Source organism: Epinephelus moara, chromosome 19, assembly GCF_006386435.1.
Source record: "Epinephelus moara isolate mb chromosome 19, YSFRI_EMoa_1.0, whole genome shotgun sequence".
NCBI classification, from domain to species: domain Eukaryota; kingdom Metazoa; phylum Chordata; class Actinopteri; order Perciformes; family Serranidae; genus Epinephelus; species Epinephelus moara.
In genome coordinates this window covers 27403255-27418908 of record NC_065524.1, presented here as the reverse complement: position 1 = coordinate 27418908, position 15654 = coordinate 27403255, and the positions used below count along the sequence as shown (strand labels likewise).

The 15654-nt window shown below is 42.3% G+C and overlaps 1 protein-coding gene across 3 annotated transcripts in view; it reads right to left on the bottom strand.

Moving 5' to 3' along the window:
• The window catches only part of ccser2a (coiled-coil serine-rich protein 2a), a 72470-nt gene that overhangs the window by 52192 nt on the left and 4624 nt on the right, over positions 1 to 15654 (bottom strand). For 2 of the 3 annotated variants that reach the window (XM_050071143.1, XM_050071146.1), the window contains exons 2-3: positions 2361 to 3856; positions 2059 to 2270 (exon numbers count right to left, since the gene is read on the bottom strand). In XM_050071143.1, the coding sequence (XP_049927100.1) occupies positions 2059 to 2270; positions 2361 to 3813 (1665 nt within the window). In that variant the 5' untranslated portion in view covers positions 3814 to 3856. Of the gene's footprint in view, positions 1 to 2058; positions 2271 to 2360; positions 3857 to 10973; positions 11065 to 15654 lie in introns of those variants that run through there. The other variant, XM_050071145.1, reaches the window with a different exon arrangement.

The window sequence follows — 15654 nt, the reverse complement described above, 5'->3', positions numbered from 1 at the left end:
ATCCAGCTCATTTTAAGCTCTTTATGCATTCCTGAGATCAGGTGCCGTGCTAGAGGGATACAGGGAACCAAAGCGAAGGCCAGCGATGCTATTAACACACAGTTGGTGGCCAGGTCAGCATTCCTCTCAGGGAGCAGGAGACCTTGGCATGAAACTGGTAGTGAGCGCTGGCAAAAACCTCCTGACAGTTTTGCTTTCCTTTTCAGCCTTTGTTCTGCTTGTTTAATCCCTAATTATAAAAGGACGGAGGAATTATTTAAAGGTGGAACTGATTAGTGGACTAAACCTTGTACAGTGTGTGTGAATCATGCGTAAAAGGCCTGAAGTTGTAACGAGGAGGCTGGCCTAAGGTCTACAAGAACAGTATAGTATAATGACCTCAAAGTATATTAGCTGAACAAAGTCAACCCTCTATTATGGGAAATTAAAGTTGACATAACAAATAAGACCTGTATTAATGTACACAGCACGTCAAATACTTTGAAGGTGGAAGTTTAGCCTTTGTAATCACAGACCAAAGACTGTGAATTTCCATTTTTACAGATAATAATACCATTAAGTTATATATAACACAACAATATTGATACTTTAGGCCATGCAAACAAGATTCATCACACCCTTGGAATTACTTTACAGTAAATACATTTAGTCAGTATGCAGTGTGACTGAGGGTAATCTCGGTTTGGCTCCTTCAGCTACCATTAAGTACATTATGTTTTTAAAGACGTATACTGCACGCCTACATTTTCACACTTTTGAGCTGGTCTTTTGATGCTTGAACTCTTGTCTGTCGTGCCCATAGAAATGTTACAGGAAGTCCATTTGTATAATGTGCATCAGAACACTCTTAAGATGTCATGCCCTTTATATTTATTTCAACCCTCTCCCTCTTCTAAATAGCTGTATTTGGAAATGAACCCACTTCTCAGTCACAAAAGCCTATTATTTGCCAACTAGCAATCAGTTAAAGCTGCAACAGCTTTAAGTGTTCTCTGAAGTTTTTAGCCTTAGTAACCGTATCATCGCTGAAGGGTTTTGGCTGCTCTCCACCCATTTCCCGTTTCTGAAATATGCTACAGAGCAATCTGCCAGTTGACATTAAGCGAGAAGGAGTGGAGAGCATGAGGGGCTTGTTGGCAGACGCTACAACAAGAGTGCTTACTTCCTTATCAGTTTAATATAAACGGTTGAGATAGTATACTTCAAAATATATCAGAGCTGAAACTGTTAGACTTTATTAGCTACAAGCAAATGTGGCTCAAATCCATTTTTTGCTCTCATGTGACACAGATCAGATTTTTTCAGAGTAGTGCAGACAAAAAAAATGGATTTTTTTCCAATCTGACCTGGGCCACTTTCATGTGCGGCCCTAAATCCGATAGTAATCACTTGCCATGCGACCACTGTAAAACCGGCCTTATTGGAATCCATGTGTGTTTTTTCCAATACATCCATGGTTTATTTATGTCATATTCTGCGCAGGAACAGGTCACTCACCATACAGTGTTGGAGCGGCCCATTGAAACTACAGAAGACGGGGACAGCTTGCATACATGCTACAACGGCATTGTTTTGCAGCACCAACAGAGATATTGCAATGTAGCTCTGGACATCCTAAGGTTTGGAAGATCTTTGCCTCCATAAAAGCCTCCACACTGCAGCCCCACCACTCTTGACTCCTCTCGTGGCCCCACCCACACTCTCTCTTCATAGAACTACCAGCAATAGCTGCTATTAGAGCTACTAAACTGAGAGCCCATTTGTACAACAGACCATTATCCCAAAAACAAACACTAATTTCTCCAAATGAGTGAATGAGTATCTCCTTATTTAGTTTATATCAGTTTATTGACTGAAGACTTCTCTTTAATTCTGCCATCTCCTCGAAAAAGAAGTGCATTTTTTTTCCCCGGCAGCAGTGGGAAGAAGTGGAACCACTGAAAAAATACTTTTACGAAAGACCAGCTTTTAGAAATGACAAATTTACAAAGGTTGTGTGTTTTTCCGCATTATACACATTTATGTCAACATTCATCAAAACTGGAATCTGGGACTCACCGTGCTGTTGAGCTCTGAATCATCATAGCTGTCACAAGGATGTGTCCCCGGCCCCCCAAGGGGCTCAAGCCCATCCTCATCCCACATGTAGGTTCCACCAGAGCTGTTGGAGGGTGACATCTCCACAGACGACGCCTGAAGGGCATCGCCTTGCTCTGAAGACACCACCAGTGGTCCCTGGGAGTCCTGCATAGGGCTTTCTTCTGTATGCCCTGCAGAAGAAATATAAACACATGGCTGAACAACTAACACAAATGTAACACAAAAAGTTAGTTGAATTTCCTTTCAATTCAGTTTTTTACCTGCCAGATCCATAGTGTCCCAGTCGAGGGTCTCGTTGAGAAAGCTGTGTAGGCGGGTTTGAGTAGCACTGCCAGTTTTTCTATTGTCAGGCAGGTCCACATCACTGAACACATCTCCCACACAGTCAAAGTCATCTAGAAACTCTTCACTGGTGTCGCCTCTGTCTAGAGATGAGACAGAAGATAGGGACATGTCCTCTAGAGTCTCTCCTGCTGTCTGACCAGAGCTTTTCCTAAGCACACCACTTTCTCCTCCTCCCTTCCCTCCTCCAGAACTTCCATCACTGTCACTGTGTGAGTCTACTTTGTCAACCTCAGCAGTCTGCTCACTGTCTGTTGCTATCCCTAACAGCCCTGCACATTCAGGGGCAGTTGAAGGTCTGATATCCCCCTTGACCCTACCTGGAAAAAGAGGCTTCTGCTGCTTGGTCTGTCCGGATCGAGCCAGTCTGTATCCCAAAGTCCCCCCACTGCTTCCCAATGATTTGGTCAGTACACAGCTAGGGAGCAGAGGCTTCCTCAGAGAGCTGGGAGTAGAGGGTGCTGGAGGGACTGAGAGGGCGGGCAGAGAGGATGCAGCTGAAGGAGTTTTACTGTACTGAAGTCCTCCACTGAGACCTCCTGAACCTCCAAGGCTGCCATTAAGGCCTCCGAGTCCTAAACCCACTCTTCCATTGCTCAACTGAGGTGGTTTGAGGAAACTACTCCGAGGAGGCCGGAGCTGAGTGTTTGCCAGAGGCTTGGCTAGCTCCACAGCCCGGTTAAAGGAGAAGGATCGTATCATGGGCTGGCTGGTGGGCGAGGGAATCTGCTTGAAGTGAGTGAAGCTGTTCGAACGCACCATGTTATCCAAAGCCAAGGTCTTCAGGCTGTCACTGGACTGGGACAGGCTGTCTTGAGAGCTGCTTCTGGGCGAGCTGGAGCCTAACCGTGGCCGCACAAGGCGAGACTCTGACCCTGTTCGAGCAGGAATGCTGGAGCCATTATGGCCTATTTTTGGACCTCCGTTCAGTGGGCTTTGGGTTAGCTTAGTTCCCACTTTGGGACTCATCTTCACAGATTGCTTGGGGATTGCCTTGGGACTGGACACTGCCACCATCAAAGCACCTGACCTCCGCATCTTGGGCGTCGCTGGAGAGCCATTCTTTACCTCCTTTGCCAGAGAGGGAAGCTGTGTCTGAGCCTTGTCTTCAACTCCATCCCCAGGGCTGGTGGGAGTGGTGGGGCTTGGGGGGGTCGTCCCTTCATCTTTTTTCCATTTCAGTGAAAAAGGAGAGGCACGGATTAAGCCATTTGGGCGTGTTGCTGGGGGAGTAGTTTTACCATCCTGGGTGGGGGTGGTTGGCTGTGTGGAACCATTGGACAAGGGGCTAGCGCCACCAGTCGAGGAGCGTCCACCGAACTTAGGCAGTCTGGATACCATGGCAGACTTGATGGGTGCTTTTTCTTCCATTAGATGCCAACAGAGGCATGGAGGAACGTTGAATCACACACAACTGGGGAAAGAACGCACAGAAAGACAGCACAAGAGATGATTAGATTTAGGAGTGTATGGTTTGAATTGAGACACTGATGAGCAGCTTTGTATCTTACTTTGAGTGGTTAATATAGCACAGTAATTTTGTTTCCTGTTGATGACAGAAAACACTGACTTTAAAAGTTCCCTAACAGGTTGAGTGAAAGAGGAAACTCAAAAAAATGCAGTCATACACACATGCACACACACTTGTGAACATATGCCCTTATCTGTAATTGTATTATAAATGCCTGTAGTGATAAAAACACAGTCATAACACTAGTAGTACTCCTGTCCATCTGTCGCAGTGGTTGCATGTCTCTCCTATTCAAAGATCGCTGACTGTGAGGCGCATTAGGGATTAATCTGGCAAGCTTACTTGAGACTTTGGCACAGCAAGTCTGGCTTGATTCTTTCACGTGTTCGTGCAAGAGACATAAAGGCTCTATTAATCCCTTTCTTTACCACAAATGTTAATCACACCTGGAAAAATCCGATGTCTCTTCCTTAAACATCATACTAAGTACTTGTGACTCTATTCAAATGTATGAAACTAAATCCAGTGCAGGAAACAGAAAAGTGTTCTTGTTATTATCTGTTTAAAAGCATGTGATTGTTACAATAAAATCTCCCAATATTTAAGGGTATATTACATGAACAAACAGGACATTCTTCATGAGAAGTTAATAGAATAACAAGCTTTTGACGCTCTCAAACAGTTTCGCACATGACGTGACCTGTAGCTGGCATTGGTTTTTGAGGATATGGCACCAATACACCCAGCCAACAAAAGAATGGGCAAACAGCGCCTGGGGGACAAGGGGAAACCAATGCTGGGAAGGTGGCCAGCACACTGTGAATAGTGAATGGAGGACGTACAGCATGTAAAGCCAATGGAGGGAGAACACAGGGCCGTTTCCTGTTACTCATTGTTAAATTCATTCACTTCCAATCAGCCATGTGACAAGTGTACATGTGTTGGTGGTGCACCTGCGTGTTACATCCATCTGGCTACTGCTGGAAGATTATGAATAGGAAAGTTACTGAGATCCAGATGGCTGGGGCGGTTAACAGAAAGTGATCCTTCTGCATGAGGGAGCAAAGCAGTTACTAAAAACTGTCTCTAGACCATTGCCCCTGATGGAAAATAAATTATTGTTGAATCAGATATTAACACACACAATTCACTTTTAAGAAATGCCTGCTGCAGTATTGATCCACAGTAGATCAAGCAGCTTCTCCCATGAAAGTGGATCCTTTGACAAAGTGGCACAAAGACACAAAGGCAGATAGTAGGGCAATAATCCACTCAACTTTTAAAGGGGTGGGGGAGGGGTGTTGTTTTACAATGTGGGTCTCCGATCCTGGAAAAAACGCTGTACCACGCTGCCCCACATTCCCATGCACAAACACACGTGTCTACAATCAAAGAGACACACTCATCACCACAGCCACAGAAGTCTGGCTGTGCCACTATCCTAATCTGCTTCATAAACACACATGGGCACAAACACAAAAAAAACACACAGTTACACACACAAAATCAGGTCAGCATGTGCAGGCAGGGCAACCAAAGCCTCTTTGCCCCGGGGAGTGGGTGGTGACAGTGTGTGTCTATGTGTGTTTAATGGGTAGCAATTAGATTAGCAGTTTTCGCCACTGTGAATGGCCCCAGAACCTCTCAAGTTTCATTCACATCCAACGTGGCAGATATCACTACTACAAAGCAGCAAATCCACACTCTGCTGTGGCAACTGCTTACTCATCTGGGTCATCTCACTCATCACTCAGCCACTGGAAGAGATCTGTCTGCAGACCTGGTGTTTTCTTTAATGTTTTTACTTGTATCACCTTAAAGAAATCCCACATCTACAGCTTCTATTTTTGTCACATTATAGTTTTTATATAACGCTTGGGATGCTGCAAACAAAGGTGCAGTCAATGAAAAGAAACAGACTAATCTCAAGGTCTAAAAATTGAATTTACTGCACCAGAAAACAACAAGAGAAATTTGCATGGTCCTCTGATTTAACAAGTGCTCTAAAAATAATACAACTATTATAATCATTAAAGAGAAGTTAAAAAAATCCAAAGAATTGAGATGCCTTTAGATCTCAAAATATTAAATCAACATATAGGACTATGACTTTCTCTACATACAAAGACTCAAAGGAAATCCCTCTCAATCATCACTTATGACCCACTAGAGGTGTGTGGTGGTGTGTTTATCTGCAGAGACTCTGCCCTCTACCTGTAATTTTCTTATTTTCTTTTTGTTTTGCTGAGTTTGGAACGTGACTGGACACAGCATGCAGGTGAGGTCAGGATTTTATAAAATTGTAGCTACAAAAATCACTTACACAGTGGGGCAAAATGACAAGTCAGTCCGGGGTGTGCCTTCAGTTTCACTGGTGATGTTTGCTAACAGTAACCAACGATTACTGCATAGTATACTTATGAGCAAAATCTAGCCTCTGCAGCAAAACACGTTGCCTTGGTATACTGATTAAGAGCTTCTGTATTTCCCTATATTTAAATGGCAAATCAGTTGCCTACTAATGTCATATCATCATAGCCCAGGTCTAAAGCTGAGTGTTGCCTGTATTGATACTGGTGTCCATACTGTATCAGAGCTTTGGTTCCAAAGCTAAAAACAATGGTATTTAAGTTGACTTACATTGCTCATTATGTCATACATTTTTTGTAGACAAAACTGTATTTTAATTTAACAAAAGTCTATAAACCTACCACTAATGTAAATCAGTGAATAGTGGGATTTAAAGGTCCAGTGTGAGGGATTTAGGGGGGAGTATAATGGAATATAATGCTCACAACAAAGTTTTTATTAGTGTAAGTGTATAATCACAAGAAGCTAAGAATTGCAGTGCTTTCATTACCTGAGAATAAGCTGTTCGCTGTGTTGTTCTACGGTAGCCCAGACCAGACAAACAAAACACTGGCTCTAGATTTGCGTTTTCACGTCAGCTACCCTAGTTCTCCTACACGCGGGAGAAGTTTCAGTTGGTTGCAATGTTGCAACCTCACCACTAAATGCCACTAAATCCTACACACTAGACCTTTAACAAAAACATACAAGCACTTTGCTCAAATAGCTCTTTTTTTCCAACAAAATTATTGTTTGAATTAGTAAATATCTTGACAAAGAATCAGAAAATGAGACAAAGCAGCTGCCCAAATTTCAGTAAATGACTGGTTCTGTTATTCAGTGTTATGGGCACAATATGGTTGATACTGAGCCCTATATTCCTGATACTCGTATAAAGACAGGTCAGCTCAAGGGGACCACAAATAAACAACAAGATCCTGACTGACACACATTCAGAGGTAGGGCAGTAAACCGTGCAGGCCATCTGTCAAACGCTCATATCTACTGGCCTGCCCCTCCCCCCAGAGTATAGCACTGTAAATAAATATCCCAGAGCTTCACTAACATCCAGCACAAGGCTTGCACTAACTAACTCCCATGTTAACCAAGGCCAGCAATGTGCCTCTTTTGGCCCTGCACTGCATGTGAAACAAAACATCAAACACTGATGCTGTAGAGGGATGAATAATGTAAAGAAAACAGTCCAGACGGACACAGTCAAACTGAAGTCAGGGTTATAATCATACTTCTATACAGTGTAAACATAATGTGACAGGGAAAGCAAATTGTGTACACAGCGATAAGAAACCCTCTAACAAGTCTGAGTGCTGTTGATTTCATTTTAACCTGGTTTGACATTGTGATCCACTGAGATAGTTTAAATAATTAAGTTTATCTCTGTTTTCTGGTCTGAATACTTAACTACACTGAGAACTGTTGTACAGCCAGAAAGAGTTTTATCTCGATGTCCCAAAATCTCAACCGAGAGAGACTAAGAATACACACAATAAAAGGGAAGACAGCAAGCAGTAGAGGGAGTGGAAAGGATTGCTAAGAGACAGTTACTGTTAAATAGAGTCACAATGAGTGAGACAGTGAGACGAGACTTCAGGCAGACTTTTCACACAGAGAAATCTTCTGCTCGACCTGCAACTTAGCATCTCAGCAGTGATCCCGGTGTGTGAAATGAGCAGGAAAGTGAGATGACATCTTTTCTGACTCTCTGTCGTACGGGGAAAGGGAGCTTTCTGTCTGTCTGCCAGTCAGGCTATTTGGCCTTTTTTCATTTCCAACTCAGAGGACAGCCAGACGGAAAGCACCTGGCAGAGATGCAGGAAGGCTGAAAAATCGGCTCTGCAAGAATAGGGTCGTTCATTACTCTTCTGGCAAAGCTTTCACTTCTGAACTGCACACACACACTGCAGAGATGCATTCTTCAGGACTAACAGGATGGATGCAGATAGGATGCGACAGGCCGGGGGCTATGATCTATTGGGTCACTGGGGGCTACGCATGAATGGAGGTGCTCTACTACACACAGTAAATCCCCCATCCTGCTGTGATTCCCCACTGCCAGTCTGTCCCCATCTCCCAGTGCTCATAGTTCCTTATCACTGCAAAGCCTCAGCACCATCTCTCAATAGCAGAATGCCAGGCTGCATCCATCTTTCCTCTCTTATCGTTCCTTCATTCAATTCTGAAAGACTGATAAGGCGTGAATTTCATTTGACTTTATTCATATGGGAAATCCCAGAGAAAGATACAGAGTAGGGGATGCCTTATAGAAAAAACTCCCCTTCTCTATAGTTTCTTAGAGAGGAAACAGTACAATATCATTATCATGAGGTATGATGCCAAGAAATTAAAACTTGTCTTTTGAGTAATATCATGACTCCTTACTGGTATCAGTGTATACCCATTGTGATCTCATCCCTACATGTTATGTTTTGACGCTTAAGCAGAAGCCCCCGCTGTCACTATAATGACTTTGGGGGCAACCTTTTGCGTTGCATCTTGATGCAGAAGGGGTCAGTGGATAGGTTTAGACAGCAAAAGTACTTGGCTAGGGTTAGGAAAAGATTGTGGGTGAAATTAGTCAAGTGAGTCGACCAAATGACTAACAACAGACCTAACAAAATAATCTATTGTCACACAAGACACAATGACCAGTCTCCCAGGGTCAACATTTTGTACTTGTTGGACCCATCCACCTCCACTCCCGCTCACCCTAAGCTGACTCTCTGACTCTTTATACTACGTCCATTGCTCTGACCATCTAACAATAATGGGTTTACATTGCTGAAAGTCCATTGCATCTCATACAGACTCTCTAAAGTTGATTGTGCATTCACATCTGATGCAGAGGGCCACTGAACAAGCTGCTGTTTTTGACAGCCTGGGAGAGAGACCAGGCTGGTGTACCAGCTGTTAATGACTTATATACTGTATATTATTGCAGTATGCATTACTGCCAACTGTTTTTTTTTTCAGCATTGCATCAGAGTTTGTATCTTGTTAAAGGATTTTCCTGGTTTCCTGGAAGTCATTTACTTATATGTATTTTAGTTGGTTAAAGTTACTGTGCGTTAGCTATCATGGTATGGATAATATAGTTTAGAGAAACAGATAGATTTCAAAACAGTGTTTAAGAGCAGGAGTGGCCCACCTTGTGTGAAATGAAGTCCACCTCTGCTCACATCATAAAAGCGAACACACTTTACTGAAGTAAACATTAACATTCAGCAAAAAACAAGCAGTGCTATTTCACACAGCATGTGCCATATATTTAACGTGCGTGTCTATTGTTTAGACCGTCATCCAAAATCAATTTCCTGAGGGAAACAAAATCACTGGTGTGCAAAGTTCCTAAAGAAATTACTGGCCCTTTCTTTGTCTGCCACAAACACATTCAGTTTTAGACACACTGAGTGCCACTTTGTGTGTTTTTAAAATCTTTCCTTTTCCTGAGACAGTGTCAGTAATGCTAGGTACTTTTGCAGTGTCTTTATTTACTATAAAATGAAGGGGCTGAAAGCAACAAACAGATTGAATCACTTTTAATTTGGGCCTGTTACCACAGACTGACTACTTTTCTTCCTCTGCAGTAGCTTTGCTGATGCTTCTGTTTCCTGTGTAGAGTAATCTGCAGTTTGTACGTAAATCTTGAGAACAGCTTCCTTAACCCGACAGCAGTGTTTGTAAATGCAGAGGCTAAAAATGCAAACAAAAAGTTGTTTCAGCAAGACCTAATAAGCAAAGCTTCTTTTCTGAATGAAAAAACAGGTAACTCTGAGCCGTTCAAGTCCACATGGACTTCAGTAAATCTACATATAGAAGAGAACTGAAGAGACAGTGGGAAATCATAGAGGGAGAGAAGTGGGATCTATGATGTGGAAGACAGCTGCAACGTTCAGCTTCTTCATAGCTCCACCTTTCTTTCTGAATCTTTCTGTCCATCCACATAAATCCAGTTTTTCATAGCGCCAAACCAATCAATGGATCAATAGTTATATAACCCCTGTCTGAAGAGCCTCGTATGTCATCCAGCTGGCTCCACTCTGAGACAAGACATTTTTTAAAGGGCCACTCCAGACTCGCACACAACTACTATCTCAGTTTCCCTCTTGTCTCAGCTAGTGAAGACTCTAAACAAATCCAAGGGCTTATGTTAACCAACCGCAGTGCAGATTACTAAAAAAAAAAAAATCTACACCAAAGTATAGCTTCATTTACATATAGTGACAGAGTCCCTTGTCCCACTGGAGTCATAACTAGGCCAGTCATCTGGACAGAGCAGTACTGGGCCACAGCTCTGTCCCTGAAGAGATTAACAGAGTGCCATTAGAGCAGGCTAATAGAATGAGACAGGGATGAAAGCAACACTAACGCTAGGCTAATGTGTACTGAGTGAAAGCAATACTGGGCTGAGCTGCACTGATGCCTACAGATGCTAATCCACTGAGACAGCATAGAGAGTTTGGTAATGCTGTATACTGACTGAGGTAGATCGGATGGCAGAGATCAACTGAGGAAACAGTGAGCAGAGAGTGGAGAAAGTTAAGGTGTGGCAGCCTGCTACAATAAGACCTACAGCATGTACACAATGTTGTAGTATGCTGGAGCACTACAAGTAGAGACACATACAGATGCCACATCCCATCTCAATTTTTACTCATAATGTACCACAGACAAGTAGATTAGAAAACATTACCTTAACTCAGTGGACTTATGTTGACTAGTCCAATCATTTTCATCCCAGAGTCAAGAGCTACACCCTGCCAAGTCACTCTGCACTCTGTTTCCTCCATCATCTAAACTGAAAGTAAGACAGTGCCCAAAAGAAAGTAGAGCACAGGAACAGGAAGACACTCTTCAGAGGTTGATCTGTCTGCCGCCTGGCTCTCTCCTTGCATGTGTGCCTGAGTGTGTGTAATATGACGTGTGTGGTGTGTGGCGATGGGCGTGTGGGTGGAGAGAACAGAGCCTTTATGGGTGCGTTTAATATTTGATAGGGCATCTTTAAGAGCCCCACCCAGTGTGCCGCAAGATGACAGGAGAGGTGAGGGAAAATTATGTTTGGGGGAAATGCACTAAAAGTAGAAAAGGAAAACATTACAAAGACTCATTTTCAGTGCAAAACAGATTATCTACAGCAGGAAATATCTGATCAATTACCCACAATGTGGTACAAAGTCTAACGACTAAAGCCACATAATCCTCCCGACTCAAAAAATTCTACCAACAAGCTAAAGTAACAATTTTCAGTGCACATGCTGCAGCCCTACAATGTCATGAGATCACCACAGGGGGTAATAAAGGGAAACAGATCCTGCCTAGCACTCAGCTGCACACGAAAAGTCACTCCAGTAAAGAGGGATTTGTTGTGGTACTCGTAAAGATTCAATGCGAGTTCAATTTCCCCTGCTCATTTCATGGTTGACAGCGTACTGGTTCCACTCAGTCAACTGTTTTCAGCTAAGTGCCAGCAGTAAACCCATACAAGCATTGCCAGTTCCTCAATATCTCCTGTTTATAAGTGTCACATGACTTGGTAAATCACAGCATGGAGTCTGATCCAATAAAATAAAACACAAGGCTTGTAAAGGCTACTTCAGCTTTTAAATTGCTTCATGTTATACTTTTATTAACAAGCCTCAGTCAAAGTCAGCTGGTAAACATCTAGGTCGTTATATCAGAGCTAATTCAAGACTGAGAATATTTTTTACCACTTTATATGTTGGAAAGAATTGTTTTGTTGTGCCACATTAGCTTAAAATATATATGCACAGAACCAAGACGATCACAAATAAAGTCAGAACCAAAATGAGTCATACTAACTAGTCACGAAACACCCTCAAAAAGTCCTCATCATCGGCCCTGACTCATCCATAAGAATATCTGCTGCTGCCTTCTTTGTGAGGTATGATGCTAAGCAGGAGAAGTCTTGGCAGGATTTATAAGAATCTAATTATCTTCACTGTACGAGCAGCCCAGATGTCCCATCACCATAATCACATTTCTTCTAACACCACTCCTCCCTCTGCTCTATCGTTCACAGTTTGAGATACATGTGAGTCTCTGTTCCCCTCCCATGTATGACCTTCACTTGAACCCGTGAGAAGACTGCAGTGCATTTGACAGCTCCATTTAATTCTCACCTTCTGATTGGCCACAAGGGCTGGAGATGCTGATAAGTGTCGCCAAGCAACAGCGCAGATGTCAATCACTGTCAGCGAGGTCATTAGAGTCGTTTATGTAGATGGGAGCAGAAGGCAGGGCGGACAGCCGCCCAAGGCTTACTTTTCTTTTTGAAGAATAAACTTCACTGAGACCACAGAAGATCACATCATTGATTGATCACACAGGTGAGACACATCATACACAGCTGCTGCCAAAAATGTACTAATTTAGTCAGAAGATAAAACTCTCTTACCTAAAACTGACACCGTGCAATGACTGGAATCACTGATATAGCACGTATTAGTGTTGTCACTATACAGGTATTTCCAATTTTGATACAATACCTACAAAATACTAATATTCTATACCATTTTCAATACCAAGGGGCAAGGGCACAGGTTTCGTTTCAACACTGGGGTGGGACACATATGAACGGGGGTTTGGGGGTCCCCCGCCAGACAATTTTGAGCATCAAAGACTTAATTTCTTATGCACCAATTTGTGCATTTTCTACATCAATTTATGGTGTAAATGTCTTTAATTTTGGCGCAATAAAAGTCCTCTGCTACATTCATGTTTTTATTGGGTGGTACAAACACATGTTCTAAATAAGTGCCCCCATATGATGGCATATGAGTGATTATGTAAGTAACGTTATCGAAAATAAGAGGATCAGCGTTTTCGTAATAAAATACATTTTTGTGCTTTAATTATTTTGTGTTAGCAAACGGTTTCAGTGGGCACCAGACTTCCCATTTATGTCCTTCTGACTACTAGCATTGTCAGAAATATCTTTATATCCATTCATATTGATTCTGAATATTTAAAGTGGTTTCATTACTCATTTACTGCAATAACAATACATCAGTACCGGTTGTGCCTGCATTTTTTCGTTGTATTTTACTGTAAATTGATTGATTTGTGTCTCTCTTTTTTAACAGACAAAATAACTTGTCTAAAGTCACTTTGAGAACTTCAGAGTGCTAAATGTTGTCAATAATTAGTAGTCAGTAGCTGATGAGGGGCCTGTTGCCTTTCTAGTCACTGCCAAAGTACCACTAAGCAAGACACCAAACCCAAACAGTTCGGAGCACCTGAGTTTGGCAGCCCCACCACTCAACAACAATAATGCTTGTCTATAGGTCCTGTGTGTGCATGTGTGTAATCTGCGCCTGTGTGTGTGTGTGTGTGTGTGTGTGTGGGGTGGGGGGTGGGAGTGTATAACACTGAAATGAAAAATTGAATATCCCCAAATTTATGAAGTATATCTTCTTCTTTGTTATCTTTGGCTTCTTCTTCTTCATTGACTTCATCTTCTTTTTAGCCGTCTTCTTCATTTTCTTCATCTTTTCGTCATCTTCTTTTCTCACCTTTTTCTTTTTCGTCTTCTTTTTTGTCTTCTTCTTCATCTTCCCTTCTTCCTATTCTTCACCTTCTTCTTTTTCTTCATCTTTTTAGTCTTCCTCTTTGTCATTGTCTTCTTCTTCTCCTCTTTATCATTTTTCCTAACAATCACGAACTCTATCAAATGAGATCAGCCTTGGTTTGAACCCAAAACATCCCGTGGCGAACATCTTGATCTAACCTTATCAACAAAGAATGCATATGCATGTAACATGACCGTGAAGCAACTTCACGCTGTCAACAGGAAAGCGTATGTGTGAGATCATTTAAATTCATTTTTATCTGCAGCACAGAATTCACAGCAGAACATCAGATACACATTATTTGATAAGCTGAAAATCTCTAGAAATGTTTATCTGCAGCACAAAGGAAGTAAGTCATGCCGCTGTGAAAGCACATTTTATCTGTTATTCAGACAGACAGTTAACTTGTCAGTATGATGTCAGACAATATGACATTAGTCTGCATCAAAGCTTTGATAAGAACATGAACACTAAATGAACCCTAGACGAACCACAACATTTATATGAAGCATAATATCAGATTAATCTAAAGTGTTGTGTTTCTTAATCATAAAAAGTGCAGACACATCATGTAGAGCATTAAGTATCGCTCTGATCACGACCTCTTAAGTTTAAGATAAGTCCTTTGTAAGAAGGTTTTCTTAAGAGGTTGAAACTCCAGCAACACTTACAGTATATAGAATAACTTCATCACAAGATGCGTTTCAGCTGGTGGCCTTTAGCATGTTTTCCCACATGACTTATAAACATAACCACAAACATTTACATAGCAACTAGGACTCAGGGTCACATGTAGAGTTTATAACCAGTTCGGCAAACGCCTGCCTTTCCCCAAGCTGTTCTTTAATATCAGAACAACAACATCACTTTCTCTACAGGATCAATGAAGAGTTCATTTCAAACATCTCCATCATATCTACCCAGTGTGCTGCTCGTTAGGCATTTGTTTTGATAAGGCCTATGCTAACGTTGACTCATTCTTTATCGCTACAAAGGTACATTGCAAAACACAGGCCTGTCATGAGAGGTGAGAGATGTGGCTTTCAGAGAATGAATCTCATGTTAAGGCCCTGGATATGAAACATAGTCTAAGTAAGCTTTTAATAGATCATGTTCCTGTTGGATTTATCCTCTGTGAATGGACAATACACTGCTACTTCCTCTCTGCCCAACTTCCCTCTTTTCCTGTGCCTCCTTCCTTTCCACTCACTCCATCAGGCTGTCGCTCTTAACAAATGCTTCCCCCCAGACTGTACTTCTTTTTTTCAGCAGCACATGTTTGTACAGTAGCTAGCAAACAGTCTCTCATGTAGCCTGGCAAAGCAAGGCCTCCTCACTTCAAATAAGGCCACAGTTGGTGGTACACATCCATCAAATGCCAGGCCTTTGTGTCCAATTTTTCACAGGGTTTAGAGCTATTTGGTCAACTGATGAAACTCAAGAGGAACCTATCCAAAAGAGTGTCTGATACAAAAGAGTAACCTTTCTATTCTCCTCGGGAGCCTTCTGGGATAAACTGACTGAATACTCATTGGTGGTGGTTGTGGCCAGATAAACCCCTGCTGTGTAAATTGCTTTGAGCCCAGAAAGGCACCGAGCACAATGAAGTCCATTATGTGTTGCTATTACATGCTGCCGTTGAGCCTTCCATGCAAACACAACATTTGAATATCTACTTCATGTCTGTGCAGGGGACAGCTGGTATTGGAACAGCATTTGTTTTTGCCTTTGAGCAGGACATGAGTAATGAGTCTAATATCACTGCAGTCTCAATAACACCTCAGC